This window comes from Hippichthys cyanospilos, chromosome 7 (assembly GCF_059441005.1).
Source record: "Hippichthys cyanospilos isolate Australia breed blue-spotted pipefish chromosome 7, RoL_Hcya_1.0, whole genome shotgun sequence".
Lineage (NCBI taxonomy): Eukaryota > Metazoa > Chordata > Actinopteri > Syngnathiformes > Syngnathidae > Hippichthys > Hippichthys cyanospilos.
Window position 1 is genome coordinate 22,886,886 of NC_142375.1, and position 20,202 is coordinate 22,907,087.

Consider the following 20,202-nt stretch of genomic DNA (forward strand, 5'->3'; position numbering starts at 1 on the left):
TGGTGTGCTGTGTGGTTGTTCTTTGGATCCGCCGTATGAGCGTCACGCACAAGAACAGTATTGACGAATGGGCAACGGTGCTAAAGGTATGCCGTAATTAGGGGCCGCACAATTAATCGAATTTGAATAATCACAATATTGGCTGCCGTGATTAATTAAGCTGATCCTCGCAATTGAAAAGCCGGCTACCGTGTATATATGCCAAATAAAGCACTTTGTCATCCTACCAGAGGGGGGCAATGTTTCCCACACGTTTACGTGACAAAAGCTTCTGCTTTTCTCACCCTAATATAATATTTACCATGGTGTAGAGTTTCTCACCTGATTCCTTATGTATACTGTGCGAGCTGTCATTTAAGAGCCATTTTGAAAATTCCCATTGGCAAAAAATTGGAACAAATTCTGTTTGAACTGACTGAAACATTTTAACTGCTCACCGATTAAACTTGCATAAAAATAACTCGTACTTAGGTCTAAGTAGGCTTCATTTTTTTCATTAGTTCGCCCTCAAGTAAATTAGCCGAGTTGCCGTGTGTGCCAAGTTTTTGCCATGAATTTGTTTTAATTTTTTTTTATTCATTGTAGTTTGTTATCATTTGTAATCATCAAACCTTGAAGCCTTGTTTGTATACTGCTTGAAAAAAAAAAGCCAATAAATAGACATGTTTGACCAAACCTGATGAATAATCGTGATTTCAATATTGACCAAAATAATCGCGATTAATATTTTGGCCATAATTTTGCCGCCCTAGCTGTAATAAAATAAAAAAGGTATCACAAAAAAGAGGATATATAAAGGGATGAAGGGGCTATGAAAAGACACAAATTTGTTTTTCTATTTAGTGGTGCTAACCGTATGTTTGTTTATGAATTTGAGTACGACTCCCAATTGCGTTGAGTTGACGAATTGGAAACTTGCAAGTGCAAAGTACTTTGAATAGAACTCGTTTGCACGACTGTGACTTGACGAGACGCGACTTCGCGTCTCTTTTGGATTGTCGTCTTTGGCTTTGTGGATCTGGTCCTTTTGAGTTTGAAATGGATTTGCAAATTAGGATGACGTTACGCCAAGCTACCATGCAAAGTAAATCCATCCGGGAGTCGCTGCGCATGCGGAAAGCAGACAAAAACGCCCAATTAAATGCCAAACAGAAACTTTCAATTGCTCATCAGACTTCAATTTTAAGGTTGATGCGTGCGCATTTTTAGTGATGCTCGAATGAAGCTTTTCGAGGGCAACTAGGGGCCAATCGCTTGAAGAATGGCTTCATTTGGGGAGCTTGATGTACGTAACAGCTAGCGCCCTCTCCTGGCAGAAAAGAAACATTGCAGTTCATTTGAACGAACCCCTTCGAGAATTGGTCTTGACGCACACATGAACCCTGAAGTGGAACCCTAAAAATAAAACGTAATTATTTATTGACGCGGTTATGTGGCTATTAATTTCACAACGTCGCGACTAACCTATTTATACTTTATTTTATGTCATATCATTTTTCAAACAATACGTGGATTTGGTTTCATGACGTGCATAAAAACACATCTGTGCGTCAAAATTCTGCTTACGCGGCTAACGGATCCATCTTCCTCGAGTGTTTGATGTGCGAGACTGTTACGTCCCAGTCTAGGGGTCTAGGACATAACATGAGTAATGGGCCCCGCCTTCCCCAACTCCCAAGCAGCCAGCCGATAACCCAAAGGTTTGGAAAACAAAAGATACATTTATTTACATTACAAAAGGGTTACTAAAAGAGTGGAGCAATTAACTCAGGGTGAACCGAGGCCAAAACAACAAACAAAACAATCTGTCTCTGCAATAACCAAACTAAGCCAGCAAACAAAACAAGCAAAAGACAATAAGCTTACCTCCCTAGCTCCGAACACAGGAGGAAAGAAAATATACAACAAAAACGGCGGTTCACCCCTACTGCTCGGTTTCAGGACGATTAGTACGAATGCGTGGCTGGTTGGGAGCGAAGGAGGACGAGGGGTTGTCTGCCATCTCAGCTCCTTATAAAACAGGTGTGCGACCTGCCAATCGGCTGCAGCCAATCAAGGGCCTTCCTGGAGCCGACCAATTCGTGCACTGCTGGGTGGGGAACCCTAAACAAAAGATGCCAGGAAACAGGGAAAAAGAAACGAAGCAGAGAGCAAGACCCCTGAGTGACCCCACCCGTAACAGAGACATGCACATCTTTGTGACGTTGAGTTTCAGGGCGTACGTGGGCCGTGTCGCCATCCGGCTCGCAGGCAAAGATCCCGACTCGTTCACTTTCATCTGCCTGGGAGAAGACACCTGACCCGAGCGCAACCGCAGCGGAGTGCAACCGTCATCATCGCCGTGAAGATCCAAATAGAAGTCACTACGATGTATACATCCCGTCACCTGCTGGCCTTCGTCGGCTTTTTCTCATCTCTTGTCATGGGTGTGTAACGACGCTGCTTTACGAACGTCAAACTTTTTACACTGTGATGTTATTACAGTTAATTGGTCTTCAAAAGCTACTCGTAATCTGTTGTTCTCGTGCTCGCAAGTGGTTTTTCTTTTGCCCCGGGGTGTGAAATGATCCTAGCGCGAGTCAGAACCGCAATTGCATGACGCAAAATATTTCAAATTGAAACGATTTGAAATTCAGAAAGTGAATCGACCGCTGGAAATATATCCCACAGCGACCTCCAGCGGGTGTTTGTAAGATCACATTCGCGTGACACGTTACATACAAAGCGACCTGTATATTAAAATTTGATATATTTTACTTACTATAATTGATCCTTTTGCTCTTTTTTTCGAGCGCATGTAAAAAACAGAATAGATTCATTGCATCAAAGAAAAAAAACGTTGCCGTTTTTGATCAAAGAAAAAAAGCGTTGCCGTTAACCTTGCCGTTAAGTTTCTTTCTACTTCCCCCGGTATATTTAATAAAGTTTCTTTCTACTTCCCCCGGTATATTTAATAAGTCTTGTAATGAGATTGTCTTAATTATTGTAATCAATTTTCGAAAAGGCATCACATGGCATCACTATTTTCTTGACAATTGATGTTTTGAAACAATCGGGGGAGTCACATTATGGGACCGTCTCAATCTGGAAACAATGTTTCCAAACAAGCGTTCCACCTGTGTTTCGGTACGTCCCAAAACACTGTTTCGTTTGCTATCTCTAAATGTGCGAGGAGTATGAGGGAGTATTAGGTGCCGAAATGAAATAAATGTACCATTAAATAACTAAATGAAATTGTCAATCGTTAGTTGAAAACAACGTTTGATTAAATTCGTCATTAAAAATTGTATTGATAAATGTTTAAATATGGAATGAAATAAACGTTAACTAAATGACCACTTAAATATTGTTAGTATTAATAACTCTTATTAAAAAAAAAGGACACTTTTAGCTGATTGTTTTACGGCTCTTGTGTCGCGGAGTTTAATACATTTGGTTTATCTGCTAAACTTTCAATAATAATTACACTTTTATGAAGGAATCATGGATACTGGATACTGTTTCTTTTTGGCACTTTCTGTCCTTTAAGGAATCATGGATTTAATGTATTTCTTTGTGACACTTTCGGTCTTCAATAGAGGAAGGACAGGTCTATTTGGCAAAAAAAAAAAAAAGTGTTCATTTGCAACTGACCAAGGCCTACTTGGTCAAATTACGACACGGAAACCATGACGTGATGGCCCAGCAATACCCATCCATAATATATGCTCAAGGATGATCAAAATGCCTTGTGCGTGACGAAGATCGCACGTGTAACCATAAGCACCTCGGTACGAAGTAAATCCTGGGTTTTGGTTAAGTTTTTTGTGTTGAGTGACATTGATTTATCTTGCATTTTTCCTTTTGTTAATGTAACGGTTACAATTGCCGAAGTATTTGTACAAATTTATGGAATACGAGTGTGTTGTGTGTGACTAGATAAAGCGGGCTGCATAAAATCCATTTCATCACTAATCTTCCAAATGTATGCCCAGCCAATACGGACACAGAGTGCGACGTGGCCAACGGGTGGAAGCCGTTCCGGGACCATTGCTATCTCGCGCCGCCGGGCCCGGAGAAAAATTGGACTGACGCCGAGGACTACTGCGTCACACTGGGCGCTCACCTGGCGAGCTTCCACTCGGCGGCGGAGCTTGATTTTTTATCTGGTAAGCACCCAAACGGCAGCTCGGTGATTTCCAAACATTCCGGGGATGATCCCGCAGATTCCGTCCGTGCGCTTAATTTTATGGCTGCCTTTCTACTTTCTCAAAGAGCTTGTAGGAAACCGACATGCATGGCTGGGAATGCGGGCGACAACATACACCACCTACAGGCACTTCAGCTTTGTTGACGGTTCCCCTTCGGTAAGTCAATCATCAAAACAAATCGTCAAAGCATTTTCCCTAATAGTTGGCATTTGGAAAGACTAAGCTTTGGGCTAATAAGGAAAAAGTAAGTGTACATGCTATAAGCTACATGAGAAGTAAACCAAAATCCAAAAAGAAGAAAAAGGTAAAGGTGTTGTATTATTGCTAAAAGCTAAATTACCGGATTAGAAAATATGATCCAACGTTTGCAAGATGAAAATCAGTGAAACAGTTCAAATATTGCGTACTAAAGTTGTAACGGAAAGCATGCTGAAAAGGAAGGCGTGCTAATACCGCTTTCCTCATGTGATGCGCAGGACTACTTCCGGTGGCATGACGGCCAGCCCTACAACGAAGGTGGCAACCAGGACTGTGTTGAATTTTTTGGAAACCCAAATCTCAATGACGCAGCCTGCCAAATTTTGATATATTGCATCTGTAAAAAAGGTACAGAAGTCACGGAACGCCGGCTAACTTGTCACCAATTTGAATGCGAGCACTCTTTTGAAAATCTCTTGCAGCCAAGAACTTGGCCCCGGCTACCATTACAATTCCGGTCCTTCCCCTCTGCCCCCGAGTCGATGGCCCGTGCTTGCTTGTTGCGGCGCCTCTGGCGGTGAGTTCCGCGTCTGGCTTTTTATTTCCGTATCTCAAGTATGGTTTCTTATGGAAAGGCTCTAATTGGCGCCAAGTAAAAAAGTGCAAAAACGCGTCTAGCGAGACGGCGTGGAAAAGCTTTCGCTTAGGATGAGAATCGCTTGCTGCTCACGACGCTCGAAAAGAAAAGTCGTCATCCGAACCGGGGCACCAGTTGACCCGCTCTTGGAAAAACTGTTTGCCTTCACGGGAACTTAAGTCAGCGGCGTGCTACTTTTTCAAATCGCGATGTTTTTTCTCCCGCATCAGGCGCGGATGTCATTTTTTACACCGAGTTTTTCGTAAAACGGGGCTTTGCGTATCGCCGGCATCCACCGTGCTGTAATTTGAGCCTTTGAACAATTTCACAGAAATCAAGATCGGCGCCCCATCGAAAATGCGTGACGGAACTCGGATACCAAGTGGATCTTTCGGGCAGTCTCGGCCCGGGCCGCCTCCTCGGCATCAGAGGACGAGTCCGACCGGGGGAGGCGAGGTGCTCGGCCACCGCCCCTACAAAGAATGGCGTTCCTGTGGCGAGGCGCCTTTGAATTTGTGACATTTTGCCGCGTGTCGCTCTTGCAGCTTAGCCTTCAACCTTGCCGCCGGGTCCGACAATTACTACCCGCTGCAACTGGGATTCAGCATCAAAGGCGGGAATCTGACGACGACCGAGGAGGCTGATGATCCCAAAGGCAAGAGCAGCTTCCCCTTGGGACCCAAAGGCGAATTTGAGGTTAGGTCAATCGCCGCGTCGTACGGTAATACAGACCCGTAGGGACCTTTGCGTCGAACGCTTCCAAAATATTATTTTCCTCGGTCGCTGGCGAGCGCTCGGCCCGGTCGACGCACCTTTGCGACTGGCCGTCCTGTCGCCCAGGTGCTCATCCACTTGAAGGTGGACTACTTCCACGTGACCGTCAACGAGGCCCCCCGGGTGGCTTTCAGAAACCGGAAGCGCGACGTGAAAAGCATCGAGAAGCTGGAAATGTGGGACGACTTCTTGCTGAAGGACGTCAGGCTGATTTGACGTCATCGCCGCGCTTCTTCTCGGCCCGGCCCGTCTTCATTACCGTGCTCGTTTAATTAACCCTTCTAAAGTCCATGGTGAATTGCTTCTCCGTGTGCCAATGCAAAATGCATTTAGTTGAACTATCGGAAAGCCCCAAAAAGTTTTGATTTAGACATTAATGTATCTGTTAAAAATGTGTTTACAGGCACTCGTGTTAATTCCAATAAAGTAAGCAGACCGAACCAATGTCTGGGTTCATCCTTGTTCACACATGGGCATTCTGTGAAGTCGAATTCTTCAATCGCTTTCGTTTGTCAGGCTTACTTGTATGTCTTACCTTGAAATGCGTGCTCTGGGCCGCGTTTCCATGTTACGTTCGCAGTCAAAGCGGTGTTTGTGTCGACCTTTTTTTGAAGTTGGCGGCGTCCATCCTTTTTCACAAGCGGGGGCATTGTGAAGACAGCTGGGATAGGAACCAGCAAGCCTGCCACCCTCGTGTGGATCAGCGGCTATAGAAAATGGATGCAAGCGGTACAAATGACTAAATATTTCCTCCAGTTTTATAATAGATACTTTTCCACATTCCTTTGAAGTCACATTTAAGAATTTCAAATATTTTTCAAGTATTTTCTGTGATAGCATTCATGAAATTCATGAAAATGACTCAAAATATTTCCTCACGTATTAACATTTACGTCAAGCCCAGCATCCAGTACAAACGTATGCACGAGGTTTTGTCAGCATTAGTTTATTGGTCTTCAAAAGTTGTAAACTGTTCTCATGCTAGCGTTTTGTTTTTTTTGGGGGGTGGGGGTCAGAACTGACACGAAATGCTTCGTATTCGAAACAATGAGCGATCGAATAATTTGGAAAGGTAAATTCAGAAAGGGGATCGAGCGTTCGAACATTACACCTCCCACAGTGACATCTAGTGGCTAAACGTAAGATCACACGTCTTGCCAACCGCTCAGTGAGGAAAGTGCTGATTTTTATTGAACATATAAACAACACAAATTTATTACATTGAAAAATATATACATGTATTATCTATAAATGACAAGTACAGTTATATGTTCAAAGGAGTAGGAAGTTCACAATTTATGTAGTCCTACCCCCTTCAATGCGAGGCCAGTACGTAAAAAACAAACCGCTGGAGGGGCGGAACCCGCAGGACGGCCGTGCAGGGGTGAAAAAGTTACGACAAAGGTTGCGCGGAAAATACTCACGTGGCAAGGTAGCAACTGAGAAAAACAACTATAGGAGAATCGCAAATGTATACTATACGTAGAAACTCGGGAAAAACCGGGGAGGTAAGAAATGATAACACGACGGAAGTTCAGAGAATAATCCGACGTCGCCGCCTGACTCCGGCTGCGTTAAATAGGTGATGGATATTAAGAACAGGTGCGCAACCGGTGGTTCCGCCCCTCACTCAGACAGGCCGTCCTGTAATAAGATAGAGCCCCACCAGGGGGAGACGTAACTGCATTGCATTTGTCGCGACTGGGCAATAGGGCCCAGTGTTGTCGTTTTGAAGCAAATATTGAGATCATTTAAAGTCATCCATTTGAATTCATCACTTTTTTTCTGTCGTAACATTTCCTCTGATAAATTGAGCATTTAAGATCATACTTCTAATATTTCCTCCAGTATGTTCACAAATAAAAACTTCAGCTATATGCTACTATAACGACATGTCTTCTTTAGGGTCTGGCACAGATCGGATCGAGTTCTGTTCTACACGACTCACTAGATAAACGTGTTGCTGATTTGTTTGTTTTTGCATTACCGTTCAGATGGTTTTTTTTTGTTTAAGTTGTATGCTCTCATTGCACAGTGTTGTTCTGTATTTGAATTGTAGTGAGATGTTCCATTTTCCACACTGTCAAAAAATGCATCGTAGTCGAGAAACTGTACATTTTGTTCCGTGCGGACACTTGACGTTAAGTTTTTTTTTTAATTTTTTTTTTTTTTTACGGCAGCTCAGTGGAGGCGCCGACAGAAAGAGTTGGGCCGCACACGTAAATGATAATTTTGTGACCACTGTAATGAACACAAAAATAAGACATTGTCACTTATGGTTAAACTTCTTTCGTCAGCACAAAATATTCCCGCGATGGACGATGAAGCTGCAAACGCAACGGTTTTGCTTTTGGAAAAGATGTCGGATGTGAATTATCCGCACAATGACATCAAAGTGAGCGGATGATTTGATGACGTTGCCTTTGCGGAAAGATTTCTATGATGCATAAAGGCTTTGCCGTGTTTGATGTGCGAGACCTGCACATCTTTTCGACGTTGAGTTTCAGAGCGTACGTGGGGCGTGTCGCCATCCGGCTCGCAGGCAAAGATCCCGACTCGTTCACTTTCATCTGCCTGGGAGAAGACACCTGACCCGAGCGCAACCGCAGCGGAGTGCAACCGTCATCATCGCCGTGAAGATTCGAATAGAAGTCACTACGATGTATACATCCCGTCACCTGCTGGCCTTCGTCGGCTTTTTCTCATCTCTTGTCATGGGTGTGTAACGACGCTGCTTTACGAACGTCAAACTTTTTACACTGTGATGTTATTACAGTTAATTGGTCTTCAAAAGCTACTCGTAATCTGTTGTTCTCGTGCTCGCAAGTGGTTTTTCTTTTGCCCCGGGGTGTGAAATGATCCTAGCGCGAGTCAGAACCGCAATTGCATGACGCAAAATATTTCAAATTGAAACGATTTGAAATTCAGAAAGTGAATCGACCGCTGGAAATATATCCCACAGCGACCTCCAGCGGGTGTTTGTAAGATCACATTCGCGTGACACGTTACATACAAAGCGACCTGTATATTAAAATTTGATATATTTTACTTACTATAATTGATCCTTTTGCTCTTTTTTTCGAGCACATGTAAAAAACAGAATAGATTCATTGCATCAAAGAAAAAAAACGTTGCCGTTTTTGATCAAAGAAAAAAAGCGTTGCCGTTAACCTTGCCGTTAAGTTTCTTTCTACTTCCCCCGGTATATTTAATAAAGTTTCTTTCTACTACCCCCGGTATATTTAATAAGTCTTGTAATGAGATTGTCTTAATTATTGTAATCAATTTTCGAAAAGGCATCACATGGCATCACTATTTTCTTGACAATTGATGTTTTGAAACAATCGGGGGAGTCACATTATGGGACCGTCTCAATCTGGAAACAATGTTTTCAAACAAGCGTTCCACCTGTGGTTTGGTACGTCCCAAAACACTTTTGTTTGCTGTCTCTAAATGTGCGAGGAGTATTAGGTGCCGAAATGAAATAAATGTACCATTAAATAACTAAATGAAATTGTCAATCATTAGTTGAAAACAACGTTTGATTAAATTCGTCATTGGAAAACAAAATTCGTCATGAATCAAAAATCGTACTGATGAATGTTTAATTCAATATGAAATTAAATAAATCAATGTTGAATTAAATTTGTCGTTAACTAAATGACCACTTAATAAATATTGTTAGTATTAATGATATTTGAGCTCGCACTCGACTTTTAAGCGCAAAACACTATCAATTTCCAGAATGTGGCGAAAAGCAAATGCAAAGACACAAACAGTTCTCTCCTCCATGCCTGCCTTTGCACACTAAAAAGCAGTAGATTTTTCTTGCGATAGTGGAACCGCGAAGTAGCGAGGGTTCACTGTACAAGTAAATGTGCTGGGGCAAGTAGAGACAACCTTGACAGCAAACGCTTTTGCAGGTTTTTTCGTCAGGTTAAATGTTTCAAATCAACTTTTCGGGGGCCTAAACCATGCACAAAAAACGGCCAAATTTTCCTCGGGCCCGATGTAAAAAGAAATAACATTCGTGGCTAATCTTCCAAACGTGTCCCGCAGCCAACGCGGTGACAGAGTGCGACATGGACAACGGGTGGGAGCCATTCCGGGACCATTGCTATCACGTGCCGCCGGGTCTGAAGAAAAAATGGACTGATGCCGAGGACTACTGCGTCACACTGGGCGCTCACCTGGCGAGCTACCACTCGGAGGAGGCGCTTGATTTTTTGACAGGTAAGCGCCCGGCCGCCAGCTTGGGGGTTTGTAAACTTTCCAGGGACGATCCCGCAGTTCTTCAGAGCTTCCGTCCGTGTGCTGCCTTTCTGCTTTCTCAAAGGTCTTACAGCTTCAGCTTCTTGGCTGGGAATAAGGGCCACACGCTACCCCCTGAATAGGCACTTCGGTTTTATTGACGGTTCCACTTTGGTAAGTCGATCGCCAAAACATTCTCCCTCATAGTTGATGCCATTTGGAACGGAAAGACTAAGCGCGAGGAAAAAGTACAACATGAAAGCAAGTTGACATTTTCCCCAACCGTCATGCAGTTTCGAAAAGAAAAAGACTTGGCTAATGCTCCCGCAGTAAAAAACAAACAAAAAAAAAACACTTGACGAGAGGAGTCCAAAGGTCGCAAGATGAAAACGCCATTCAAAGCTTGAGGTCTTTTCCACGTGACCTAAAGCCCCCCGCTCGTCGGCGGTTTATTTCAAGTAATTGCGTCCATACCACAGGTGTGGAACTCCAGTCCTGGAGGGCCGGTATCCTACATGTTTTCAAACCTTTTCCCTAAAAAACACCTGATTCAAATGATTGGGATCATTTCGAAGCTCCCGCAGAGCTTGCTAATGAGCTAATTATTTGAATCAGGTGTGTTGGGGAAAGAAAACCGGAAAACATGCAGGATGCCGGCCCTCCAGGACTGGAGTTCCACACCTATGGTCTATACAAAGCTACCGCAGTCACTTAAAAAAACGAAAGAAGTGTTATGAGAGAGCAAAATAGCGTTGTTTTTGTTTGTATACAAATTCGCCCTCCAAACATTTCACACGAAAAAAAAGCAAGCGCTAGCTAACGGATGGGTAACCTTAGCGTCCTTTACCATTGGTAAGTTGAAAAAAAAACAAGCGCTAGCTAACGGATGGGTAACCTTAGCGTCCTTTACATTGGTAAGTTGAAAAAAAAACAAGCGCTAGCTAACGGATGGGTAACCTTAGGGGTTGAATTTCTCTTGTCGCTCGTATCCGCGTAAAGCGAGAAAGGAAAGCCTGGTGCGCGGAGTGTTCCCGTAGGGTCGGCCGGCCGTATTTGGAACGCGTGCCGAAAGGGATGACGCGCTATGGCCGCTTTCCCCATGCGACGCGCAGGACTTCTTACGCTGGGACGACGGCAAGCCCGACAACTGGAAGAGCAACCGGGACTGCGTGAGGTTGTTGCCAAGCGGGAAGCTGGACGACTTCAGCTGCGATGACGAGTTAACTTTCATCTGTCATCAAGGTACTAAAGTCACGGAACGCTTGCCGGCTTAGCGTTATTTCCACTGCGCGCTCTCATTTGAAAATCTCTCGCGCCGCATACAGTCAAGACTCCGGTCCTTCCCACTTGTCCTATTACATCCGGAAATGGCATCCCGACCGAAGTCCGAGGCCCGTGCTCGTTTCTCATGAGGCCCCTGGTGAGTTCTGCTTTCTGTTTTTTGGAGCCAACGCCCCAAACGGTTTTCCTCTTATCTCAGGTATAAAGGCTCCTATCGGCACCAAGCGAAAAGTGCAAAATTGTGCAACTTTACCTGACCGGATTAAAGGCAGATATTTCAAAATGAGAACGCGGTGTCAGTAGACAAAGCAAACTGGCGCGCTTGAAGACTTTTCAACGCCGCCCCTGTTGGTGAACACGGGTGGATTCAGACGTCGGTTCGGTCCGCTTGCTTCTCTTAAGGGACAACGTGTATGGTTTAGAGAGCTTTTGGTGAAAAAGGAATGCAATGAAGTGATTTGTAAACTCGCTAGCGGCGAAACCTACACACGTCAACTCGCTAGCTCCCAAACGTACACGTTGTTGTCCCTTTAATGAAAAGAACAAAAGCCGATCGCCAACACCCGGCTGATTCCGTTGCCTTAGCTCTCACATGACTCGCATCGCCGACCGATGGGAGGGGCAGGTCGGCGCAAATGAATCTACGGTCAGCTGCTTGCTCAGTTTTTCCCCAAATCGGGCACCTCGATTCTTCCGTACCACGCGTCGATGCCAGTTTTTGGCGAAACGGGACTTTGTATCCGGAAGTGCCACCGTACTCTAATCTGAGCCTTTGAACCATTCCGCAGTACGTGGTTGCATCCCTCCCGTCCTTCGGTGGGACTTGTAAGACCGACGTTGGATTCTCGGTCGATCTTTCGGGCCGTCTCAGCGGCGCGGGCGGCAGCATCGGCATCGCGGGACGAGTCAAAACCGCGGGCCCCGACGTCGACAGATGCCGGATCAGAGGAGGCCCGGGGAAGGACAGAGTCGTGGGGGGGTACAGAGTCCAGAAAAAGGACAGGAGGTGCTCGGCCGGAGGCCCCGTGACGCATGGCGTTACTTTGAATTTGTGACGTGACGCGCCAATGAATGTTGCAGCCCCGTCTTCAAGCTGTTCACGGCCAAGGACGAAATACTGCAGCTGAAAATTAGCATGGAATGCGGCCGCCTGAAGTTGAGCAGGAAGAGTAATCCCGGAATCAATGAGGCCGTCCCCTTCAGACCCAGAGGCGACATTGAGGTTACGTCAATCTCCGCGTCATACGCTTCTACGGGCGTATGCGGCGCAATGCCTTTGTCGCCGGCCTCCGGACATACCGTTTTGTCCTTCGCGACGTCACCGGCGAGCGCTTGCACGGGCGCGGCCGATGCACGTCGCTCACTCGCTGTTTTGTCGTCCAGATGACCATCGGGATCACCGCGCACCAATTGAAAGTGACCGTCAACGGGGACGCCCGGGTGGACTTACCCAACCCGGCCGGCGACGTGACCAGCATCACAAAGCTGGAAATATGGTACGACTTCTTCCTGGCGCGCGTCGCCCTGACGGAGTAAGGCGCGCTTCTCCCTGGCCCAGCCTGCTTACCGTGCGCATTTAACTCGCTTCTTATCAGCGTTCTCATTCATGAAGCCCATGCTAAATATCGTTTCTCTTGTTTGCCTTGCCGAATGCATTTAGTTTAAAAACATTTTCCAAGCGAATGAATCGTTCATTTGACGTGTGAAATTTTTCACGCGTTTAGTTTGAACTTGAGTAGAAAAACATTGTCCAAGCAAATGAGTTGTGCCGGAATCGTTCATTCGACATGAATGTACGAAAAAAAAGAAGCGCGTGTTCATTTCAATAAAAGCTGACTAAACCCAACACCTGGGTCCATCCTTGTTCGCACATGGGCATTAGGATGAGATTTTTTTTTTTTTTTTACAATCCGTAAACCCGGAAGCCCCGAGCCGTTTTATTTTTGTGCGTTTTATTATTTTTATTTTTTTTTTATTTTATTTTATTTTATTTTTGTGTGTTTTATTATGTTATCCACGGCGGGGCGACGGAGTGAATGAGAGCCGCTACGACGGCGAGCCGAGCCGCCGCCCGGCTCTCCGCGCCGACCCGCGAAGCTTCTGGAAGCAGATGTTCCGCTCCTTCAGGCGGCTCGGGGGGCGGAGTGTGCGCCGACGACAAAGTAAGTGCTGGTGCGGGCCCCGCTGTACCGCCCCCTAGCGACGGCTTGCCCGGAGACCCGCAGGCGGGCGGAGGAATACTGCAGCAGCTGCTGGGCCAGCCTCTGCGACTTTTTTCTGTCCATGCTTCCAAATGACTGCTAGATTTTTAACTTTTTCCGAATTGTTATATGTATTACACCAATAAAAGTTTCCCTTTTTTGGCAGTGTTTTCCAGGGTGTAGTTGGATTAAAATGAATTCGACTGGTCATTCTCAAAATGTTTACGTCAAGGTGAGAAAAGAATGCTTACTATTTAACGTTGGTCGAAAAATGCATACAAATGCAATTGGAACCTTTGGTTTAGTGGTATTTCGACTACCGCTAGAGGGAAGCAATTTACTATGAGATCGGTGATTTTCAACCTTTTTCAGGAACGTAAACTTTAGAACCTTTTAAACTTCAGTGGTGTTGGTCCACAAAAAATAAAGTGTCATCTTTTGGTTCGTAGAAGAGATCTGTTTTCAATAAAAAAAAAAAACAATATCATAAAAACTTAGAAATAAATACATGTCCACAAAAAGAATCATAAAGTGTCAGACCTATTGTCCAAAAGAAATAATTATGAATACATATTTGTCCACGTAGAAACACAAAGTGACCTTTTTGGGGATTTCTGTTCACAAAAATAAATAATTCTGAGTAACAACAATCAACATGGTGTCAGAATAAAATGTTCTATACAACCCCACCAAAGTAGGGATGATATTGTGATTCATATTTTGATTTTACAATATGAAATCAGCAGAAAAATCCACCCTTTTTGTACATTTCAGGTGTTGACCATTTTGCCATTTGCTGTCGACACAAAATGACATCACATCGGGTAACGATCAATATTTTTGAGTTCATATCTTTCAGTGTACTTTTCACCAGGATACACACACTTCCAAAACATAAGCGAGATTTTCGGCGCGCTGAGGCTCACAAAAAAAAGGGGGGGGGTTCTGGGATTGAACCTTGAGGTACTCCGGCAAACTCTCACATTCCCAAAAGCGTACGTTATTTGAATTGTAGATTCCATTTTCAAATATACTTATGAGAACAGCTAAACTTTGTGTTTTTAATCAGCTTCTTTAAAGGGTGTGTAGACTTTGTGTATGCACCGTACCCTGCTCGTGTTCTAACAATAAGAGTTTGTTTCCAAGTGTGTGTGACACACAGGCCACCTCTCATCTGAATAGTGAGCAGTGTGCATAGTTTAAGCTGTCCGAAAAGTTAATAACTTCCCGGCTCAGTCGGCGGACGTGTTACTAATTTGCGCCAAACAAGGAGTTCTTTGAACGCGAGGCATAATTGGAACATTTTATTGAAGTTTTGAAAGAAAAAGTCAAACGTCAGAGTGAAAATTAGAACTTTTGATTTGATTCTCCTTCCGTTTTTTGGTGGTCATTCACTACAGTGAAGATGAGTTGTCCATCAGTGGTGGCTTCCACCTGAAACAAAAGCGGTACAACGTAAGAGTTTTTTTTTTTTTTTTTATGAAAACGTTAAATATATCCAATCAACATATCTCAGTTGTTCAAGTGCTGTCAAGCGTTTGTGATTTTGGCCTAATTGATCACAAAACTTTCCATCGTTCGCCGCTGATCACGTTTTCGACAATTATTTTCTACAAAGCCCGACGGGGGATATTTACAAGACCATACTTGTATTTATTTCAGTAACTTTAATAGTTCTATTTTATCCTTGAATGTGATTATTTTCCCAAAGTTGAAAAAAACGACCGAATCTGTTAGCAAGTACTTTTTTTTCGTGTTTTATCACATTTAGTCTATAAAGTTAACCATTAAATTTTGACAGCTAAATATTTTGGATGTGTTTTTAATCTAAATGTGAGAAAAAAGGCTATTTTTAAAATAGTATTTGGGCCATTTCGTGAATAATTCGTGGTCTTTCTGACTTGGCACTACTGTATGCCGGTAGCCGTTTGTTTGTCTTGTTTTTTAATTGGCCACTGGGAAATCACGATTCAAGCTTTTGCCTGTGAAATCAGCTCAGCACCAATGATTGAATGAACAAATCGTCACAAATCGTATTTGGCCAATGGGGATATTACATTTTCAGACTTTACTTTGCTTGTGAAATCTGCCTAGCAACAAGAAGTGACTGAACAATCGTTTCAAACCTTATTCGGCCAATGGGGGTATTATATTTCAAGACTTCACTTTGCTTGTGAAATCTGCCTAGCAACAATGCCTGAATGAAGAACTCAAAGCAAACCTTAATTGGCCAATGGAAGTTATGATTGAAACCTAAGCCTCGCCTGTGAAATCTGCCTGGCAGCAAGAGGTGAACGAACAAATCATAGAAAACCTCAATTGGCCAACGGGCGGTTACGATTGAAACCTCAACTTTGCCTGTGAAATCTGCCAAGCGACAAGAAGTGAATGAACAAATCCTAGCGAACCTTAACTGGCCAATGGGCGGTTACGATTGAAACCTAAACTTTGCCTAGCGACAAGTAGTGAATGAACAAATCCTAGCGAACCTTAACTGGCTAATGGGCGATTACGATTGAAACCTAAACTTTGCGACAAGAAGTGAATGAACAAATCCTAGCGAACCTCAACTGGCCAATGGGCGGTTACGATTGAAACCTAAACTCTGCCTGTGAAATCTACCTAGCGACAAAGGAGGAATCGTACAGGAATCGTCAAGGTGATGAAAAAAGGCGGAATGGTTTTCACCTGGACAGAACCTTTGGCGTCGACTTCAGTTCTTGAACCATCCGATGACGTACGTGCAGATACCGTGGAAGCTCTTCCAGCAGTACTCTGTAGCCAGGCGGGACGCCCTGGACTCGGGCAGCTCCGTCGGGGGCCGCGCGGTGGTCCTGGTCGGCTTGGGGGTGGTCTTCCTGGCGGGGGCGGGTTTACCCGGCTGGGGCCTGACGGGCGTCTGAGGCTTGTGCGGCTTCTGGGTGGCGACGGCTTTGGGCTGGGCCCCGGCTCCCGCTTTGCCGGGCTTGGCCGAGCGGGGCCAGGCGGACAGGAGGCTCATCTGGACCTCGTCGGGGTGTTTCTTGCACATGGGCGGCCGGTAGAGCTTGGCGCCGTGGCAGGCGTGGGCGAGTTTGCGCAGCTCCCACATGATCTGCGTGAAGTAGTGGCGCGGGTTGAGGCTGTAGGCGCGACACAGGTTTGGCTTGCCCTGGAAGTCGCAGTAATAGGAGCGGCCCTGCGGTCCGGGGCCCCTGCAGGAGACGCGCAGACGGGTGTAGTCGGAGGCCCCCGACACCACCATGGTGCAGGCGTCCTTGCTCTTGGTGTTGAAGCGGATGGGCTCGTCCCAGACGCTCCGCTGCTGCTGCTGCTGCTGCTGGTTGACGCTGTTGTTGGTCTGAGCGTGGCACGCGCACGCCGCCATCACCACAAACACAAGTCGGGCCCACATGTTGGGAGGTTTACCGAACGACCGCGGGGAAGGCTGCGAGGAAACCGGAAAGGCTCCCAGGGATGATTTTAGATATATAAGGTCGAGGCGGACAAAGGGGCCTTTCTTAAGATGAATTTGCGGCTCCGCCTATGCCATACGTTCCGAACTCGCACCACGCGGGGGAGGGCGAACGGGGCAACGAGGACATGGCTGTCCTGAATATGTAAGACGTGTGTGCAAAAAAAAAAAAAAAAGAAATTGTGAGGGAAAGAGAAAGTTGGGTCAAATAGTCCATTTCAAAACATGTTTTTTTTTTTTTTTTAATCCATTGTGCCTTGTTTGACCCGATTCCTTGATCTTTACATCAAAGGTATTTCACATAGAAGGGAAAGCATTGAAAAAGTCACCAAGGAGCTGAAATTTCACCCATATGGTGACAACATGTTGGCTAAAATACTTACGAGAATGACTTGGAAGAAAATGACCCAGAACTAGTCAAAATACTGCTCAGGAGTGTAAAACTCTAATAATGCTACAAGCTTTCGGTTGGCGTGTTTCACCTCAAGACAGTAGGTGGCGGTAAAGACCAGTTAATGGCTATGTCTTTCAATGTCATCATCACAGACTACAGACCATACCATTTTTAAATTTGTTTTGTGGGTGTTAATAAATCCATATGCCTATATCACAAACCTATATGTATAAATGCGTGATGATCGTACTTCAAATTTATTTGACGTCACAATGGTAACGGCCCTCTGACAGAAACTACAACTACAATGTGGACTGTGACGAAAATGAGTTTGACAACACCGGCCTAACGTTAGCTAAATGCGTTGGTTTATAACTTTGTAAACGTATTTGAATGAACCATGACATTATTACATTACATTACGAATTCTTAATGCGCATGTAAAATTTTGATGTTTTTATCTAGGGTTTGGCACGGATTGCATGCATTTGGCTTTACGATCCCAACTCCGGGACGCATTCATTTCGTATGGCGGGGTTCCACTGTACTCTAATCATGACATGAGAGATAATGCTATTTCTTTTTCATAAATATATCAATTTAAAGCTTAGTTACGTTTGCTGTTACCGCAGTTTTAGAAAGTAAATATAGATTTCCATTTGACGATGTTATGACCCTTACAATGTCCGCCCATGTTGGGGGATAACTAAGTCAGGCTAGTGAAAAATCCCCGGACACCCGGGGGATAAAATAAACATTCAAATGTTGTTTTCTCACGAATCGACTTTGGCATAATGTTCTCGTAAAATGATTTTTCGCCCCCTTGTAAAATCCCGACTTTGTCGGGGCTCTATTTTGTCTTATCAAAAACATCCGAGCGCGGCCATATATGTTGCACAAAGACGCCATTCTTGGAGTCGACGCCTCCTCCTCCTCACACCACACACATGCGGGAGCGCAAACACAAACACACCTGGCGTGTGTGATATACACTTGAGGGAATTCGGGTGGGGGGGGGGGGGCTTTCAATGATGCTAAAACTGCACAAGGTAAAACGCTTCATGACATATTATATAATCTCACATAGGAACTTCTTTCACTATTGATGCATAAATACTGTATACTGTATGCGTGTGTATGGATACATAGTGTATATTCATATAAAGAGGGTGAAAAAATGACCTAACATCTTTTTTTTTTTTCATTTTGAGGTGCCAGGATAAATCTTGCGAGTATGGAAGCTTTTAAGGCTCCCTGATGCTTACCTTCATAAATCTATGATCCAATCAAGAATTACCCAATCATTTATAAAACAAATATTGGCGCATACTTAATACTGTTCTTACGCAAACAATTTTCAGTAGTATTTTTCCTGATTTCAATTGGGTGTTTGTATTAGCGCGAGCTTTCAAAAGACACACGGCCCGTTCTGAATTGAAAGGCTGCAGATAACAAAGGACGTCTTTCAAGTGTGAAGGGGACACAAAGTGGAAGTTTAGTCTGCTGCCTGCCTGATTTCCTGACGAACACCCTACCGCCATTCAGGAAGTTCATCAATCAAAAAAAAAAGGGGAGGGGGGGAGTTAGAAGGGAGGGGGGAGGACTCTGGAAGTCAAACTGCTATAGGTGGGGGGGGATATTTGCTCGTAGCAAATACACTTTTAATTTTGTAATTTTACATCTTTTCTTGGACATTTCCTCCTGAAAACTACTATATTTTTCCGACGACAAGCCACAACTTTTTTCTCATGATTTGAGCCCTGCAGATTATGGTCCAGTGTGGTTTATCTGCAGCCACCAGGAGACAATCCACTTGTCAAGAAAATGCGTGTATCTGTTCAAGGTGTCCATTTATTGGACAACTATGAAAAAGGACTGCAAACTCAATAGGAAAGTTCAAGTCAAAAATGAATGGATTTGGGACTTTGGACTATTTTCGATTCAAAATTCTAGCCGCCTAAGTGGTATTGGAAGCCACCACATTTCCAATTGAAAATGTCAACACCTCCAAACATACGAGTGTTTGCGTTGCGTGCTTTGGCGGAATGGCTAATATTAAGCAGGGAACACAGACGGGTTCTGTTTGCCACCACTCAGACAAAGCCGACACTTGTTGTTTTTTTTATTCATAGATTTGGACCCCCCCCCCCCCCAACTAACACACACACACATTTTCTGATTTGGGTTTGGCCTATTCTCAACACCAATTGAAAAAAAAAAAATACACACACACCCATAGCATTGTTCGGCCATGCGAAGTGCTAGTGCCACTAAGTACACCTTTATGGGAAATACGATAGTTTCCACTTAGGGTTAGCATAGCTTAGCATACACAAATGTCAGGAAAATGCAGTACAGTAAGTTTTTTTTCTTCCCAACTCTTTCATGCTAGTTTAGTTTAGCACAAAGATTGGAACCATTGGAAAAAGGCAGCTCACAAGCTGCCAGAAAAAAAAAAACGAAAGCAAATTTTCACTCTGTTAGCTTAGCTAGCATTAGTTTAAAATCCCTGCTCTCAAGCTAACAGAATATAAAATGACACAAGGTTATCGAAAAACAACTTTACACTTCTTGTCGGTATTCTTTCTTGTCGCGACTTAGTTCTTGTTACATTAAGTAATAATATATAATAGGATAATATGGTCAGATTTATGCACTTTTATTTTCAGAAAATTACACTTTAATCCGGCGTGACAATATTATTGCAAAACACACATTTATTGTCAATATTTTTTTCACGTAATGACACACAGTTTTTTGTGCTGTGTTGTAATAAAGTTGACTATAATTTATTTATTTTTTGGTAATGTATTATTAGTGAG

At 44.1% G+C, this 20,202-nt stretch overlaps 3 protein-coding genes across 3 annotated transcripts; 2 read left to right on the forward strand and 1 right to left on the reverse strand.

Annotated features, from left to right (window-relative positions):
* The first annotated feature begins 2,224 nt into the window (after positions 1 to 2,224).
* On the forward strand, positions 2,225 to 6,239 carry LOC148421636 (uncharacterized). Its single transcript, XM_088420578.1, has 8 exons — positions 2,225 to 2,426; positions 3,975 to 4,148; positions 4,255 to 4,346; positions 4,667 to 4,796; positions 4,871 to 4,965; positions 5,357 to 5,481; positions 5,571 to 5,721; positions 5,866 to 6,239. Exons 1-8 carry the CDS (start codon positions 2,369 to 2,371, stop codon positions 6,013 to 6,015), a joined length of 975 nt encoding a protein of 324 aa, XP_088276704.1. The 5' UTR covers positions 2,225 to 2,368; the 3' UTR covers positions 6,016 to 6,239.
* Positions 6,240 to 8,289: 2,050 nt separating this feature from the next.
* LOC148421637 (uncharacterized) lies at positions 8,290 to 13,177 on the forward strand. The gene is made up of 8 exons (XM_088420510.1): positions 8,290 to 8,517; positions 9,859 to 10,032; positions 10,136 to 10,224; positions 11,163 to 11,292; positions 11,376 to 11,470; positions 12,120 to 12,337; positions 12,412 to 12,553; positions 12,715 to 13,177. Exons 1-8 carry the CDS (start codon positions 8,460 to 8,462, stop codon positions 12,865 to 12,867), a joined length of 1,059 nt encoding a protein of 352 aa, XP_088276636.1. The 5' UTR covers positions 8,290 to 8,459; the 3' UTR covers positions 12,868 to 13,177.
* A 1,644-nt stretch (positions 13,178 to 14,821) lies between these two features.
* On the reverse strand, positions 14,822 to 20,123 carry fgfbp2b (fibroblast growth factor binding protein 2b). The gene is made up of 2 exons (XM_088418833.1): positions 16,221 to 20,123; positions 14,822 to 14,966 (listed from the first exon to the last, which is right to left on the reverse strand). The coding sequence occupies exon 1, from the start codon at positions 16,924 to 16,926 to the stop codon at positions 16,246 to 16,248; it is 681 nt and encodes a 226-aa protein (XP_088274959.1). The 5' UTR covers positions 16,927 to 20,123; the 3' UTR covers positions 14,822 to 14,966; positions 16,221 to 16,245.
* Between the last annotated feature and the right edge of the window lie 79 nt (positions 20,124 to 20,202).

Bases quoted from the DNA above. Each gene is read 5' to 3' on its own strand.
- LOC148421637 (XM_088420510.1), top strand. From the start codon at position 8,460: ATGTATACATCCCGTCACCTGCTGGCCTTCGTCGGCTTTTTCTCATCT. The intron at 8,518-9,858 runs GTGTGTAACGAC...CGTGTCCCGCAG, and splicing joins TTTCTCATCTCTTGTCATGG to CCAACGCGGTGACAGAGTGC. The intron at 10,033-10,135 runs GTAAGCGCCCGG...GCTTTCTCAAAG, and splicing joins GGCGCTTGATTTTTTGACAG to GTCTTACAGCTTCAGCTTCT.
- LOC148421636 (XM_088420578.1), top strand. From the start codon at position 2,369: ATGTATACATCCCGTCACCTGCTGGCCTTCGTCGGCTTTTTCTCATCT. The intron at 4,966-5,356 runs GTGAGTTCCGCG...ACAATTTCACAG, and splicing joins TTGTTGCGGCGCCTCTGGCG to AAATCAAGATCGGCGCCCCA. The intron at 5,722-5,865 runs GTTAGGTCAATC...CCTGTCGCCCAG, and splicing joins GACCCAAAGGCGAATTTGAG to GTGCTCATCCACTTGAAGGT.
- fgfbp2b (XM_088418833.1), bottom strand. From the start codon at position 16,926: ATGTGGGCCCGACTTGTGTTTGTGGTGATGGCGGCGTGCGCGTGCCAC.